Source organism: Microtus ochrogaster, chromosome 22 (genome assembly GCF_000317375.1).
Source record: "Microtus ochrogaster isolate Prairie Vole_2 chromosome 22, MicOch1.0, whole genome shotgun sequence".
Lineage (NCBI taxonomy): Eukaryota > Metazoa > Chordata > Mammalia > Rodentia > Cricetidae > Microtus > Microtus ochrogaster.
In genome coordinates this window covers 21,341,744-21,359,904 of record NC_022023.1, presented here as the reverse complement: position 1 = coordinate 21,359,904, position 18,161 = coordinate 21,341,744, and the positions used below count along the sequence as shown (strand labels likewise).

The window sequence follows — 18,161 nt, the reverse complement described above, 5'->3', positions numbered from 1 at the left end:
CTCTCTCTCTGTACACATGCATGCTTATGTATGTTTGTCTTTGGAAGCCACGAGTCAACATTGGGTTATTTCTTCTACTGTTGACCCCTCCTACAGTTTGCCTACATTTCATCTACTTACTGTGTGAGCTGGTAGACCCAGGAGTGAAATACTACAAACGTGGAGGCTTGAGAACAGCTTATAGAAGTTGTTTTTTTCTCCTTCTACAAAGTGTGCCCTAGGATTGATTCAGGCTGCTAGGCTTGGCCACGCACACCTTAATTTGTTGAGCTATCTCATTAGTGCCACCCACCCTTACTTTTGGAAACAAGGTCTCTCAATGAATCTGGTGTTTTCAGGAACTGGCTTCCCTGTGAACTCCAAGGATCCACCCTGTCTCTATCTCCCTGCACCTGCCTTATAGACATGCGTCACCATATCCTACTCTTATGTGGGGAGGTGGGACTCTGAACTCTGGTCCTCACGGTGGTACAGCTGGGGCTTTACCAAATAAGCCAGCTCGGCTATCCACACACTTAACCACCTCATGATTAAATGTCTGAATGCTGTCTTCAAGACCCATTTTCTGAGACAGCAAGGCTTTCCTCAGTTTGAATGATAGTCCTGAAATGTACTTTTTCTAGGTATGGAATGCTTCTTCTTTGAGCACTTTCTACACACAGTGTTACCTTCTCATTATTTATTATTATTATCACTATGACTATCATTATTACCTTCTTATTATTGCCACTGGAAGCTCTTTAGGCTCCTCAACCTCAATACTGACTCCCATAGTCCACCCATGGTTTCCACTCTACTAATTTCCATAGCAAAAGATCAACACTACTTCCCTAGACTTGGAGAAAGACTATAAATTACGTACATTTTATTTCCCTGAATCAAACAGCCATCTTTGACTCTGCTCTCTCTCCCCAGTGATGCCAATTCCTCCTCATTTTCTCTTATAATTTTCCAATTACACTTTGCTATTTGTTCTCACTGTACAATGCTACAAAAGCCTGGGGCACCATTAGTCTATTTTAGGAACGCTACAAATGACTTACAACTATTCTCTATACTTTCCTAATTGCTAAGCCACCCACTGCAACTAGAACACAAGTTTTATAAAACTTCAGTCAGTTGCTTGAAAGTAGCTATTTACTATCTGACTCCACTAGGGGAATGTTGCCTGTTCTGCTCATGTATATCAATCTGTGCTTAGTATGTTAACTGCTAAGTTACAAGAAAATAAGAGAAGAATCAAAAGGTCATTTTATAGTTCACAAATATTACATTTTTTTCTATTGCCTTATAAGAATGTCTTCAAATATAAGATATTGTATAATTGAATGGTTTGACATTAACATAGCCAGAAATCATATATATCATACAAAATAAGCTCTCTACTTCATGTAATAATTATTATCCAGGATATGAATAATAATCTATCCTTATTATTACTTTTTTCTAATAGCAACATATGAAAAGACACGAACACAAATGGTCTGTGATTGTGCTGTTAGATCCATGTTTCTGAGTGACTTACATGTTGGCGTATTCTGGAGAGAATACCAGGGTCAAGGCCTGTGGGAGCTTTGAACTACAATAGACGTAAAGATTTTTTGATGTTTCGGTTGAATCCTCTAAAATTCATTCCCTCAAACCGTGATCTTCAAATTATTGGATATTTGTGCTTGAAGACAGGGCATTTGGAAGGTAATTTGGATGAAGGGCCTTCAGGATGGCAAGATTGTTTTCATAAGTGATGTGGACTGTTAACACGGCCAAACTCACCAGCTGATGCTCTCACCATAACACTGCAGTAGGAAGTAGAAACTCATATAGCATAAAGACAAAAGCAACATCACCAGAGCAGAACTTTGAACGATTTGAAGAACTGAATTTACTTAGTCAGAAATACTAGGGGGAGAGATCACAAGTGAAAGGGATATATGTAAGAAGACTAGCCCAGCCCATTTGGGACTGCCAGCACTGACACCATTGGCATGATATGTGGGATATGGCGGACAGTTGGCATGCAAGGTGGTCATGGCCATCCAGATAGAAACATGACCACATTGACCCTTGAGTGACTACATTTTGGGGGTTTGGAGATGAGAGAAAAGTACAAACATTAAATCAAGTATATCCAAGAAGACCCTTGCCCCCAAGTCCAGGAGACAAGTCTTTAAGATATTTTGGTAGAGCTATAAATGGGAGTAAGGGGTTAAAAAGAGAACTGTGAACACTTCACACAACTTTAGTATTTCCACTTAATTATCTTTAAGTCAAATAGTATGAATATGCAATTTTCAAATTTCTCCAAGATCATTAAGTGGGTTTCACACACTCTGTCTAATGTGGCTATATCTTGCACCTTATCATCCATCTTTTCCTAGACGTGATTGGACCTCCATTCTGAGTATCCACACTACGTATGCTACCTGCCTGCTAGTCACAAAGCAGATGCCATGCAAAACAACATAGGAAAGACAGTGATGCACTAACAAAATAATTTACCAAGACACAAATACATAATTTATTGAAATACACTCTGATAAAACAGTGAGTAAGCTTCTAGAGAGAGAAAAAAATCATGCCACTCAGAGAAGCAGATGGTAGTTACATTATTGCAAGTAAAAGAGAAATTACTTAGTCTTTTTATCATGGAATTCACGTATTGGCTCAATCAAATCTGAGGGGTCAAATGGAGCTCTTGGTACTGCTTCTAAGTAAGTTTTAAAATAAGATTCATGTTCTAAAGACTTGCCAGTAAGGAGTTGAGTCTTTCTCTATCCCACCAGCCAGCTCCCAAATAATGACCTGGAGGTTTCTTATTAACTATGAAAGCTCAGCCAATATTTTTGGCTTGTTCCTAACTAGCTCTTATAACTTAAATTAACTCATATTTTTAAATCTCTCTTCTGTCCCATGGCATTACCTTTTTTCCATCTTGTACCTCCCATTTTCTCTCCATAGCTGACTGGCAACTCTGCCTTTTCCTTCCCGGAGTCCTCTTTGTCCCAGGAGGTCCCACCTATACCGCCTCCACAGCTATTGGCCATTCAGCTTTTTATTACATCAATCCTAGCAAAACATTTTCACACAGATTACAAATATCCCACAACACTGGTCTTTTGTGTGAAGTGCTGTGAGTGTTTAAGGGTTAGGCTCCAGATGTCAATGTAAGGCATTTGGGGACACTAGGGAATGAGGCTCCAAATACTCATGTCTGGACTCTTGAAGTGTGGGGAATTTAGTTTCATTTGTCTCTTCTGTTTTTAGAGTGGTGATCAGCTATCAAATTCACTGCTGTGGTACTGCAGTGATTCTATTCTAGTAGCATGCGTGTTATTCAATACTGGTCCCAAAGCATACAAACTGTCATGCTGACAAATCTGGACATGCCATAGGACTGCTTTCCAGAAGTGCAAATTGTCAAAATTCTTAGGAAGAAGAAGAAAGATCTTGAAGAAGTTGGTAAGATCTTGGGTTAAAATAAATCTTCCTTTTGTGTATCAAATAGTGGTTGAAGAAAAAGGAAACTCATAATAGTTTTGGTGTCATGCATACAAGGACAATAGTTCTGCCCACAGTTTGTGACAGGTGCTTCCTCAAGATGGAATAAAGTATTAAATTATAGTATTTATCATTTTCTGAGATCCTGGCCTAAGACAGAGTCTGCAAGGATTAGACCTGTACAACTATAACAATTATATAAATCTTCCAAAAGACACTCATTTTCTCACACACAATGTCAATTTAATCAACTAGTGATTGTCTTCAGTAGAAAGTTTAGGAGAAGTTGGCCCTGTCTTGCTCCCAAATACCAGCTGGCATTTGTGTCCTAAATTTAATGCTGTGAGTTCTATTTGGGCTAGAGAGAAAAGAATCCTCACTAATGATACCTTCTTGTCTGGTAAATTATTTCATTTAGAAATTCTAAAGCGAAAGAACAGTCATGAAGGATGGGATCTACATTTAAATAAATAAGGGGTTATTTTGCTCCCAAAAGTTTTCATTCCAATGACTGATCAGATCGCACACGTCGGCTTAAAGATGTCTGCCTTGGGTCATTACTAAATGACAGACTATGATAAACTGGATGACAGGAACAAGACAATGCGGTATTGTTTACACAGAAGATTGAGTAACTGGTTAGACAAAGATGTTCTCAAGTAGCTATTGTATGTACAACTAACAGATTTACTGGGGCTTTTAGAATCTCTTCAAGGCTTTTTTCCAGCCAGCTTCATTAACTTGAAGTAAATCAAATCATGCAGGAATCGGGCTCTGCCACAAAGAAACCAGGAAGAAGAATATGAAGAAAAACAGACGTGACATGATAAAGTTTAGAATCTTTGGCATTTTTCATAAAACATTTTGTTAGAAGGTTATTAAGTTACAATGCAGAAACAAAGAAAGAAGTAAACATAAGTAAATTCCATCTTTTCGCTTCAACTTCTCTTTATAATATATAACTGTATATATATACAAACCTACACATAGTAAGTATACGTTAAGGAAATACAGATTTTAAAGCTTATATATAATTTTAACACAATAATATCTGTATACATTTTCAACATGCACAAAATTAATTGTTTTCAAATTAGCAGGGTGTGCTATGGAGTTGTTAGGAGCTCGGGACTCATACGCACGCTATTTACAGAGGACTTTTTGGTGGTTGTTTTGTATGAACGGGGCTTTGAGACGAAACTGTATTGTCTTTATCCTATTTTGATCCTCAGAAAAACAAAAGACAAATTCAGACAGCCAAAAGCATGTTAACTGTCTGTTTAAAACATCGGGTAACTGAAATGACTGTATTTCACCAAGTCTCTAAGTAAGTCCCTTCCTACGTTCCTATTCCTAAGTACTTCCTGAATTTACTAATTAGTCTCCCCCAACCCGCATCATCTCTGCAAGGATGCATATTGACATCTGGTTTTGGTAATAAGCAAAAAGTGAAATTGGAGGAAATGGCATTTTCACAGCAACAAAATACTATCATTAAATCCTTATTCTTCATTGGGATCTTCGGTGACACCCCTTGGCAACAACAGCTGAAATGCCATCCAGGCTGGCATCCATTACTGAAGGGTCATCAAAATCATGACCATGACTTGAGGAATCACAGCTGAATCCAATATATTTGGGTTAGTTCTAGACATCACTAAATGTTCATGTTATAATGCACATCATCTGGATAGATAAACAGTGGCAGAATAATCTGAAACAAGTGCGGGGGGGTGGGGTGGTAGTGAGACCAGAAAGAACCGCCCCTCTGTGGATTGCCGCATTTTATGACAGAGCTTTGTAACAGAGCAGAGATTGGAATGTTACAACTCTTGGGCTGGCACAGAGCTTGCGACTGTCCTGCCTTGGCCTCTTCATTGTTGTGATTGTGAGCCACACCAGCTCCAGACGGAAATTACTGTATCTTAGTGAAAATCTGCTGACGGTATTGAAATAAGTTCAGCATCATCCTAGAATCAGGCGAGTCTCCGGTTTGCTCTCACGGACAGAGTTCAGCTCTGTGGACACCTTGTTTTATGTCCTTCCTACAAATGGATGAGAGACTCTCACAGTCTTAGACTTAGTGACTTTTGTTGAGCTGACTGTGTAGGCATCAGGATACCCATGCATGGGGACATATGTGCAGGTGTGTGTGCATCCGTAGATGTGAAGAGAGTAGAGAATGATGAGAGAGCTGCACAGAGCACCCATTTCCGGGCACCTCCATATCACTGGAGCAACCCGTACGGAGGTCTGATCAGCTACACGCGGGAGCCTGGGATCCTCAGTCAGCGTGAGCCCTAGACGGTACTCCGCTTCTTCCGAAGTGGGCTGTGGCTGCCACTGAGCTTCAGCTCTGCATACTGCACCTGTGAAAACAAATAGACATGATGCTGGCAGTTAGGTAACCCTAGCTCGCCACAGAGCGTGTTAATGGCTCCCCGAGGACACGGCAAGGCAAAGGAAGGAAGGAAGGTTCAAAGGCAATGAATCATTATTTAAACACAGGACCATGGAGGGGATTAATTGCAGGAAGGCTTTCAGAAGTCATGCATCATTCCTTGAAACCAAAGTATTAAAAGCAGATTTCTCTAATGGGATGCATGGGCTTCTATGGGCTTCAGAACTGCTGCCCCTGATCTTGGTCTTGCTCATACCACCTTTTAACCGTAAATAACCTAATAACTACTTCTTGGGATTGTTGATAATATGTTATGATACGACAGCTTACTGAGTATTAGTCCTTTCAAAGTACTACAACGATGGGGGAATATTCAGGCTCTTACTGTCATTAATTTTACCCAAGAGGGGGCAAAATATTGAAATGGGTGGTAGGCCCCAAACTTCTGTAGATGTCTTAAAATTAACTTGACTATAATGTAATGACTGGAACATCTGTGATAAAGATGAGCGCTTGGGGAGTCCCCAGAGGCACACCGTCATTGCCGTTAAAAGGCACCAAGGGTGGGGACAGGGGCACTCATGCTAATGCATGGAGGACTCTCTTTCAAATTGTTATCATATGTATCTCTCTGTAAATACACCAAGTATACCTGGGTGAACACTCCAAGGGCTGTTGCCAGGACCACGGGGAGACGGAATTGATGGGGGATGTCTATTCACAGATGCTGTATGAACTCACACACTGTAACCCAAGTGACGGGACATTGCAAGCATAGTGTTTTCATGTGTAGCTCTGGTAGGCTGAGGGTAGAATGCATTTATGTTACCGGACACATGTGCTACCTACTCTTAGCATTTCTGCCAAATTCCCCAAGGTTGTTATACCTATACTTACATTCGCCTATGCTTTGCCAAAACCAGATAAACAAAAAGACAAATATATCCTTCCCATCTTGCGTTTCGTCAAAGTCCCCCAGGATAATACAAGATACTATAACTGTCGATCTTAAATGCAGAACACACAAAGGCCAGGCTATTATTTCTCAGTTATGCCATGTAAAGCTAGAGAATAAATATATCTGCAGAACAGATTTGATGCTCGCTGATTTGAACAGGTTTATGTCATGACGTAAAGTTTTTTCTGTTGTTGTTGTTTTGTTCGTTATCTTTGGTTTTTTAAAGCACCACAGAGTCCATTTTCATCTGTAAAATGTGGATGAAGGGGGGAGGGGCCCTTGAGCCCTCCAGCCCCATGTGTCTCTAATCCACCTGAAGACACTGGGAAAGCAATTACGCTACATTGGCTCCATGAGGAAAATCGATACTCGAATTGGGGTTCTCCCCGAAAAGAAAAGGCTGTGCCTTTGATCATCTTGATGATGCTTCATGCCACGCTATCCCCCTTTACGTATTCAGTGGTCACTCTTCTCCATTAGTGGAAATGACAGCCTGCCTGCCTTCCTCTGGCTTTGGTGCAGGCAAGTTCGCAGGGCCCTGGATGGGGCCGCCATTCTTCGGGACTTCCTTTCACCGTTGCCTTTGTTAATCTCTGTGCATCCACAAAATTGGGACGCTGCTGGACTAAGTGAGCATTACCTGTGAATAATACTTGCGATTGATCTCCAATTTGATTTCCCACCACCACCACTTCTGTGTGGATCAGCGTACGGAGGGCCTTTGCCCTCAGCATTCCTCAGTCTTTAGAGGAAAGAGGATAGAGGGCAGGCTGAAGAGATAATTGGGGCAAGAAAGGAATAAAGAGAATAATCCTCTTGTCTCCTCTTTCCCTGAAAATGCCCGCCATCTGGAGAACTAAGAAAATAAGCAGTGTCTCTCAGCACTGGATCTCCGGCGCCTCCTCTGAGCTCATCTCAGTCTCTTCAGGGAGGCGAGCCATCAAAAGGGGACCGATGCTGCAGCCCATAGCTACTCAGTATGAGTTCCGGATTCGTTCCTAAGTAGCTCTTTTGCAGGATAATTTTCCCAGTCGTCATATCCTTTGGACGAAGGGCTGGCTCTTCTCCCCCACCACCTCCCAGGAAGAATGCTTTAGGGATTTTCTGAGTCCTCGTTTCAGTTACTCACACAAGCACCGCCATGCGCCCGTTCAAATCTCTAGGACTGGCAAGAACTCAATCTGCTGTCCCTGGGGGTGGTGACCAATCATCACCTACCTTTTGAACGTCTGAGGGCACCCTGGAGAGAAAGTCCAGCAGCTCATTATTGTCGATGGAATAAGGATTTCGAAGCTTCTTAGTAAATTTATTTATGCCTACAAAACAAAAATATGATGTGTTTATTGTTCATATCTATCCATCTATCCGGTTATCTGTCTCCCCATCCATATGTCCATCCTCCATCTATCTATCTGTCTGTCTGTCTGTCTGTCTGTCTGTCTATCTGTCTATCTGTCTATCTGTCTATCTGTCTGTCTGTCTGTCTGTCTGTCTGTCTATCTGTCTATCTGTCTATCTGTCTTTCTGTCTTTCTGTCTGTCTGTCCATCTGTTCATCCATCTATCTATCTATCTATCTATCTATCTATCTATCTATCTATCTATCTATCCGTCTGTCTGTCTGTCCATCCGTCCATCTGTCCATTCATCCATCCGTCCATCCATTATCTGTCTGTCTGTCTATCATCCATCCATCCACTCACCACCCACCTATCTATCTATCTATCTATCTATCTATCTATCTATCTATCTATCTATCATCCATTTATTCTCTATCTCTATCTACCTATCTATCATCTATTTATTCTCTATCTCTATCTACCTATCTATCTATCATCTATTTATTCTCCATCTCTATCTACCTATCATCTATTTATTCTCTATCTCTATCTACCTATCTATCTATCATCCATTTATTCTCTATATCTACCTATCTATCTATCATCCATTTATTCTCTATCTCTATCTACCTACCTATCTATCATCTATCTTTGAAAACATGCCTGAGTGGGAGAAGGAGAGACATTCACAACTAAACATTAGTGTGAACACAGTCACTGTACTTCTAGCTGTCCCAGGACATCATTCACAAAACCTTTTTCCTGAACTGACGGAGGGCCATGCTGTGAAAAGGGGACTCTGCCTTCTTCCGCTGTGAAAATCCCATTACAATCCCAGCAGCAGGACTGCAGAAACATGCACCGAAATGGGGGAACCAATTGGCTCTTTGGGTAAGCACTGACTAAGAGCCTCCTCTGCTATGGAGACAGATGTCCCAGATGGGAAAAGCCCTTTACTAGTCAACACAAGTCCCTGCTCGGACGCTCCAGACAAAACAGCTGCAGAGAGAGGAGGGTGGGAGCTTCCGTGGATAGAAAGAAACTCCAGCAACCGCTCTCCCTCTACTCCTTTTCCCGGGATCCTCTTTTCTCGCAGAACACAGCTTGACACGTTGATTGCACGTTGCTGGCAGAAACTGTGAAAAGTTATTATTGGAAAATTATCGTGCTGTGGTCTCTAACTTCATTTACGGACAGCAACGCTGCCATACGTGTTTGTCCAAGCAACTTCGCATGGGGACAGTAGCCATTAGAATGAGCTTCAATGTTCAAGATGCCAAGTGACCATGCAGCCTCTTGTCAATCTTTGGCCGTGCATATGGAGTTTCTGGGCATGCCCAGAACATGGATTCCTCTGCAGACAGAGATTCCTCCCATCCTTCTTTTGTCTTCTACTCTGCTCCTTGGGGTGCCTCTGCCTTCTCCAGATCTCATAAGCTATAGTCTTTTCACCAAATGTCAACCCCCTTTTTTTTCATGTTGAGTTTTAGAAGCAGAAAGACTAGGTGGCTTTCTGAAGTTTTGCCACAGGGTGCTTGTTTAACAAGGATCGTATCTGAAGGCCCGCCTGTCCCAATGATGCTGAATGAAAGCTCAGCTTAGTTGTGCTCTGAATGGCTCCTACTCAGAAGCCAAGTTCAACAGTCCCCATCACATAAAAGGTTTGATGTTTCCCTTTGTTCATTAAATATGACTTTGCCTTCATCTAAGGACTAGACTTCCTGCATGGCATTGTACCTGACACAATGACAACCTCCAGTCCTTTCTTTGGGGGGTCAGATTTACATCTGCTTTGCAAATGGGAGCAGGCCATTGTTCATGAGTAAATGGTGGCTTGGTGGTTGGGCGAGGGTAGGATCTCAGTAATGTTCCCCCTTTCCTTCAAGTCAAAGCTGCACTCTGCCTTTCTTCCCTGCACCCCCACAGCAAGCTTCGTGTTTGGAACTAAAATTCCCCCCCAGCGTTCCTTTAAACTAAAATACACTCACTGTGTTATTCTAAAGACATTTAATTGTAGCATGGGCTCTTTGGCAAAAGAAAAACAGACAAGGCAAAGTGATGAAGGGAGACAAAGACGTATTGAGAAAAGATGTATCTTCTATTGTTAATTATATATAGTGTGCGCATCTGGAGCCTTTGCGACGAACAGCAAGGCAGGGATAATATCACAGCCGATCAAAACACTGCGTTCTTAGTCACTGGGAAGATTACAAACCTGCACAGCGGCTCAGACGCACCCAGAAAGGCAGAAGGAGTCCACAATGCAGTGAGACTGACTACGTTTGAAACACTTGGAATAAAAATCACAAGGTATTCAGCTTGCAGGCTTCAGAGGCATAGCTCATTTTTAAGGTATCTTAGGTTTGACAATTTCAGGTATTCTGCTGAATTGTCTATTATGTGAGATCAAGTATGAAGAGGACATCACAGACCTCTTGGCCAACTTTACGGGGCAACAGGGCAATAGCAAAGGGACAGGCATACCTGGCCTCCCGCTCTAGCTTCCTAACATGTTAACTGCGATTGTAGGTATATCACTTAGTTCTCCCGGGTCCAAGATTTTTAACAACGCAATCTTTGTAACAAAATTTTTCCCTCTAGTTTCCAGGGTTGATGACAGAAACCATGTTGAGTAATAGAGGCAAGGACGTTCTAATCTGCAATCAACCAACAATAGGGCAGAACTGGAATTGGGACTGTAGATGCCACTTAGGTAATACCCCAGGGAGACAGTGACAAAAAAGGTCTTTGTGCCACTATGAATCATAGGCACTATTTCGGGAGCACATATCCAAACATGGAATTTGTATCTTCATCCAGTGAATACTACTCATAATGCTAGATATGTTTTTGTTTGTTTTTCAAGACAGGGTTTCTCAGTGTAGCCCTGGATGTCCTGGAACTAGCTCATGTAGATCAGGTTAGCCTCAGATTTACAGAAATCTGCCTACCCCTGCCTCCCAAGTATGGGATTAAAAGCATGGGCTACCACAACCTCTTCTTTTTCCAACTGAAATGATACAGATAGTTCTCTGTTCTTAATATTGTTAGTCAAGGATGGGGAAAAGAGTCAAATTTGGGGGTATAACATTTGGTAATAAAATTATTGGTGAGTGGCCCCAGACCATACAACATACAGATCAGTAAATGGCGCTGAGGCCTCCAATAGGGAAAAAGAAATCACTTGGAGAAATTATGTGTCTGCTCTGTATTTTCGTGACACAATTACAACCACATGGCAAAAAATGTCACTGCCTATCAAGTATACCTGAGAACATTGTGCACAGTCCCAACTATAGCACTTTGGTTGAGTTTACATCAGAGAAGCCACGCTTATCCTCTCAAATCCTGAGTTCCTTTCTTGTGATGAAACCATGCTCTTGAATGGAAATACAAGATGGGTAGGTCATCATCTCTTCTTACAAGAGACTCGAAATGTAGCATGAAGAGTTTCTATCAACCTTGCAACAACGGAAGTGTCTGAGACCAGAACTAATGGATAATCATGGCACAACCATGATAAAGAAAAGAATCAAAGTAATTAGGGGAAACATCTCATAGGGAACAAAAAGCAGGCCTTAGATTGAAGAGTGGAGATTGTGTGACCCTCTGGAACTGTATATATCACACAGGTTAGCAAAGTCCCACAGAGACTTCCAGAAATGTGTGTATCTTACAAGTTAGCAAAGACTGGTAGAAAAGCTTCCTAAGGACACTTTCAGAATTTCTTTATAACTGACCCTTGGTGAGAATTCCCGAAGTCCTGCTTCCAAAATAAAGAAGTGGTGGGTGCCACAGCAGGTCACTTTTAGAGAACACAACTATGAACATTCAGAGTCAATTGTTCCTATTTCCAACTGTTTCTTACATAGTGTTTACACCCAGATGTCTACACTACACACTACAGAGCCAAAGAACAAGAGCAGTGCTTCACCTGTCAAAACCTCAAGGTGAATTTGAGAGTTCTGAAGTTAAGCTGTTTTCATAGGTTTATGTCAAATCATGTCTGTGCTTGAAATGCATTTACAAAAGTTTTTACTGTATGAAATATGAAATCTAGTGGCATAAAATTTGGTTAATTTTTCCAAAGGGATGAAGTCATCAATTCGTGTTTGATACTAATTCATCTGGCTTGGCAATCAACAAAAATTAACGGGTAATCTTAAGAACAAGACATTGAAAACTTAACAAAGTTAGAAGGAGCAATGAACGTTTTTGGTGCGCATGCGCGCGTGTGTTTATCTGTGTGTGTGTGTGCGTGTGCATGTGTAATTTTTTCTAAGTGACAGGGTGTGAGTCCATTAGAGGATTTAGTCCTTTAAAGAACATGTAAGAGAGGAGTATTCTCTGAGCTTATGCTAACTAATACCTAACTCGTAACTAATAACTAACTTGAGGAAGGAGAGATTATAATAGAACTGCAGAATATATTTCAAAATGCAATGTGTATTTTGCATAAGGAGAGGAGGCAAGCAACTATGTATTGATGTTTTAAGCCTTGGACTCCATTACCAATTAGTAAATTCGTCAATAAATTATCAACTATTGTCTATCATGTAGAACTAAGCAACCAAAATAAAAGACTAGAAAGGTTTGTTTGGGGCAATAAGAGCAGAAAGAATTCCACGCTGTTTAACAATATCAGCCACAAACTGAAAGCCAGGTAGAGAAATCTTTTATTAAGTTTATGCAAAGAGATGTTAGAAAGCTGCTAAGCTACAAGAAGATAAAATCAGAAGTCAAAGTGATTTGGGAAAATAGAGGCACCGATTGCCAAAATCGACACTCAGAAGACAAAACAGAACCATGTAGTCTTTCATATCTGAACTCCCTCCGCAGCCCTGAATTAGAGAGCCAGGAATCAAAAATATTAGCAAAAGAAATGTCTGTCCTGGACCAAGGCTGGCTTTTCCTTTGCCGGTCCCTAAAAATGGAGTGTGACAATTATTTATCATATTTTATATAGTATTATATATTAGTAATCCAGGTGATTACTAAAGTTTTAAAAGACAAGGGCGAACAAGTATAGGTTAGAGGCAAATACTGTGTCAGTATACATGGAACTTACACATCTAGAAATGAGGGTATTCATAGGATTCAGGCAAGCCATGTCTTGAGGAAATACAGGAAAGGCTGTTTCAGCCTTAGTTGTCGAACAAAAGGTACACAGAAGAATAATCAACTATGTATAACGTTTAACAGCTGACCATGGCATTCAACTCAATGTGAACAAGACAGTAGCCAAAGGCTTATCATTACCAGTCTCTTCTGGTTAGAAGATAACATCTAAGTGCAAACAGTAAATGAAAATTGAATTTGAAAATGAACAATGAAGAAAGAAAAAAAAATTATGCTTGCTATACAATGCAGCTGTGTTTCAAACTTCACACTTGGTCCTCATTCATGCCTAATATTTTTAAGTCAAAACGGCCTGAACTAAAGGGAATTAGAATATGTTCTTACTCTGACTGGCTACAATGGAGAGAGCCGTCTACTAGATTTCATCTCCTAGGACACGAGGAGAACACGTCCTCCAGAGTCAACTAAGCAGGGCTCATGGGGGCTCACAGAGACGGAAGCAGCGATCACACAGCCTGCATGCATCTGCACTAGGTCCTCTGAATATACATTATGATTGTTGGCTTGATGTTTTGGGGGGACTCCTGACAGTGAAAGTGGGAAGTTCTCTGATTTTTTGCCTGTTTGGGGGACCCTTTTCCTCCTACTGGGCTGCCTCACCCAGCCTTGACGTGAGAGCTTATGCCTGGTCTTATTGTATCTTGTTATACCATGTTCAGTTTATATGACTGGGAGGCCTGTTCTTTTCTGGTGGGATATTGGGACTGGGAATGATTCTGGGAGAAGTGGAGGGAGGGGAAATTGTGGTCAGGTTGTATGGTATGAGAGAAGAATAAATAAAAATGTTAAAAAAGAGAAATTCCATCTCCTAAATAATATAGAGAATGACCTTGTTACCCTCTGTACACACACTTCTTGCTGTTCTGTATTCTTACGAGTTATTTCCTTTCTCCAATAACTCCTCTTATCTCCAAATGTCCACTTTGGCTTTTCTCATCAGCAGGTTCCCTCCACCACCCCCACCTTGGTAGAATTGCTTGATGGCACTAGAAAAGGCTGCAGCTTTTATCTCCATTTACGGCTTTCTGCTGTTGCTTACAAGCAAATGCATCCCAGCGGTCTCTTGTCTTCAGGACTTCCTTGAATGTCTTGATGTGCTGGATCCCAGGAAATGATGAGGATGGGGGATGGATTCAGCAACAGGCCTAAGACAAAGGCCCCTGGCTTCTCCATCAATGACGTAGGTATGCATCATCCCAGCAAAGATGTAGGAGTTCACAAAGAGGCTTCCATTTGGTCCAGCTGCTTGCTTGACTGTGAAATCTAGTCATGAAATGGGTGCTAACCTGACCATTTTTCTTGTTGCTTTCTCCACGTGGCTAAAGTTAATGCAGGCAAGCCAGGTCCTCTGCAAACCATACCCGCCTCCTCTTTCACCCACGGCGTAGGTAGTCACAGATGTCCATCCCTCACCCCACTGCTTCTGAATTTAACTATGAGGTTAGTTTATTTCTTCCCTGCAGTGGAAATGAAATGTGTCAGAAGCAGCGAGGCGGTGGCCAGACCCATTTTTACTGTCTATAAAGGGCAAGATGCAGGTATTTGCCTACCGTTTGAACCACCGTGCTTCTGGAAAGTTACTAGGGCACTGCCATATATTAGTTGAGGGGATTTACAACAGGGAAGCCTAAAGGGAAATAGGAAGCCTGATCACAGTTTCATTTGATTGTGATTCTGCACAGGGCTTATAAATATCCAGGTTGAGCCCTTACGCAACTGGCCTTTGCGGAAAGGTCCTGGAAGTTTTCATTCCCCAAATGTTTTCCTTAATCTCATGTTTAATTGGTAACAAGAGCACGATTAACATTTATGGTCGTACTTTAAAAATGAATAATTTGTCCTTACCTGGAACTGCCTGCTAGCAAAAGGATCATGTCAGACTTACCCCAGAGCAGAACGATATACCGCAGAGGAATGAAATACAAAGCCACCGTGGCTATGGCCAGAATCAAACAGGCCAGCAGGGAAAGGAAGGGCACCGTCCAGTTAAACATGCTGTGGAGAAACCATGTTCGTGTCAGTTTATCCGAGGCCGAAACCTGCCACCCAGTCATCATGTCACGTGTATTTCTGGTATAGCTATAAAATTAGATAAATTTAAAAAGGTTCTTTCAAACACAGTATGCACACAAATCTCTGTGTGTGTATTTGTGTGTGTGTGTATGTGTGTGTGTGTGTGTATCTCTAATAGATATAACTTGAAGATAACATTCTGCTAAACTTGAGAGCATATACTACGAGGCATCTGTGAGATATTAATGAGGAGACTATATGAAGATGAATTAGCACTGAACTTGTCAAAAGATCAGCAACACTGGTTTCCTCGAGCCACCCACCTCCAACAAAACCCTTTCCACACTGCACCTTGCCTAAGTCTCCTGCCATCATGGCTTGGTGCCTAAGTTTCTTCAAAATGAGTCACTAGTTAAGGCATTTCTAAGCTCATCCTTCTCTCCCGGGGAACAGACAGTGACTGGGAAATGTGTAGAACAGGGAGATAGTTATTTGTGGGTTTTCATGCTTTTGTGTGTAAATGGGGCCCTAGACCGTGGGCTGTGGATGTGAACACAGGATGAGCAGAGCTGCACAGTCCTTAAAACCTGTCTGCTCCCGAGCTTCCGGTTGGACTGAGACTTTGCTACCCCTTGTTTCGCCTTCATGTATAAAGGATATGTGGATGTACTTCCTTGCAGTAGGAGTACCTAGAACTTTTCCTGTGGTCTTTGTTTGGAGGAAATTAGGAGAAAGGCTGGATCATCTCAGAGAGAGCAAAATAAGCTAGCCCTCAGGCCGTTAAGTATCATATCGTATGTTCATGTATTTGAACTGTAGCATTTTTAATAATTCTGCCATTCAGGTACTAGCCACATTTTACAGTTGAGCACATTTGAGGCTGACTTGGGTAAATAATCAATATTCAGGGCTGGGAATGTGACTGGGTAGGTAAACCTATCTAAGTATGAGGACCTGAGTTTAGATCCTCAATAACAGTGATAAATTAAGTAAACATAAAAATAAATGAATAAATAAATAAAGTAAGTAAGACAAACAAACCAAAACCCAAACCAGGCACAGCTATATGCCTTGCAATCCCATTGGGAAGTGACTAGGGCTTGATTCCCAGAAGCTCACTGGATGACCAGTCCAGCTGCAATAGAAAGCCTCAGGTCCAGGGAGAGACAGCGTCAAGAGAGGAAGGTAGAGAGCTTGAAATCAGAACATTTGACATCTTCCTGTTGATACAATGCATGTTTCCACATCAGTACATGTACCCACAGTGCACTATGCACACATATTTGTAACCATATACACACGCCAAAAATAAATACTCATGATTTCACCAATAATAATAAACTGCAAGTAGCTTACCCTCTCTTTCAGATGATTATCAATATTTTTTAAATCTTTGTCCATTGAGATGTATATTTTTATTATATTAATTTTATAATATTTGCATAATATAATTAAAATTATGTGCAGTTCCTTCATATTAAGCAAATTTGTGTACCTTTTGGAAAATCTAAAGGACATTGTTATTAGAGTTTAAGAGAAAAACATAATATATGTTAGGAGGAAATCCAGGCAACTACCAGTAAGAGAGATGAAGAAAATTCACTCATTCTAAGTTCCGCATGGAATTTAAATAGTGTTAGCTTAATAAGACAATCATTAGATAGTCTCTTTCATCAGAGATTTCTAGCTCTAAATCTTCATAAATCAGTGTAATCTTTTTCCCTCATCAAGAAACTTCTCTTTCCATCAGACAGAGACCATTACAGAAAAGCACAACCACTCAAAATTTCGAGTGGCAGAGTCCAGTCCCAATGGATACATCTAGAAAACACTTCCACACTTATGCTCAGATAACACTGAGGAAGAGAGAGCAGAAAGACTTAAGAGCTGGAAGAATAGGGAGCTTGCTGTTGAGACGGTGTCTCCTAGAAACGTCAAAAGCTACACTCATGAAATCTCACCATCATGTCTGCCTAAACATGAGATAACCAAGGCCGGCACAGTAGTCATGCTAAAGTGGATGGAGGACAGCCCAGAAAGCCTCAGCCTACACAAGAACTAGAGGGAATTAAGGAGCACTGAGGGTGGGAGACATAACATTGGGTTATTCAATACCAAATGTTCAACCCTGAAAACATAGACTAACGAATGACATTATATGAATCAAACCGGTTGCATTTATGAATATACATATATGTACTTATACATATATACATGGATGCAACAAGTAACATAAAAGAAGGTCATGAATTAGAAAGCAAGAAAGGAGAATATGGGAGGGTTTGGAGGGAAGAAAGGATAGGGGGAAATGATATAATTATAATTTAAAAAAATAAAAAAGTAATTAAAAATGAAAAACCACTACTAAAAGTGGAAATAGGTCATTGATGAGGAACAAATCCTAAAAGCCAAGTTTTTATAGCTTTTAATATGACTTTTGACTCTCTTATGCTAGACATTACCAATAAAGGTTTATTTTTTCCTTGCTGGTACTCAGTTTAGAAAAGTATATATGATCACTGACTTATAAGCCAACTAACTTGGGCTCTAGTCCAATTCTAATATTAAGGGATGGGGGAGCTGATTTAACCAATCTGACTATGATATCCTCTCAGAGAAATAGTATTATTAATAGTATGTATATCATAGATATTTCTAAAATTAAACAACAATCTCATATTTTAGTAGCCAGTTACTTACTTGGTGTCTTAAATTTTAGCCTACATAGAAACTTTAAGTAAAAATATGCATTTTCTTTTTAAATTTGTTCTTGTTTTCCTTGTCAATTTGTAAATGTGGTAAGGCATCTTACT

The 18,161-nt window shown here is 40.8% G+C and overlaps 1 protein-coding gene across 1 annotated transcript in view; it reads right to left on the bottom strand.

The window, feature by feature from the left end:
* Positions 1-4,434: 4,434 nt before the first annotated feature.
* The window catches only part of Mctp2 (multiple C2 and transmembrane domain containing 2), a 172,322-nt gene continuing 158,595 nt past the window's right edge, over positions 4,435-18,161 (bottom strand). Inside the window, exons 20-22 of the mRNA XM_005357761.2 lie at positions 15,221-15,330; positions 8,076-8,173; positions 4,435-5,867 (exon numbers count right to left, since the gene is read on the bottom strand). Coding sequence (XP_005357818.1) covers positions 5,799-5,867; positions 8,076-8,173; positions 15,221-15,330 — 277 coding nt within the window. The 3' untranslated portion in view covers positions 4,435-5,798. The remainder of the gene's footprint in view (positions 5,868-8,075; positions 8,174-15,220; positions 15,331-18,161) is intronic.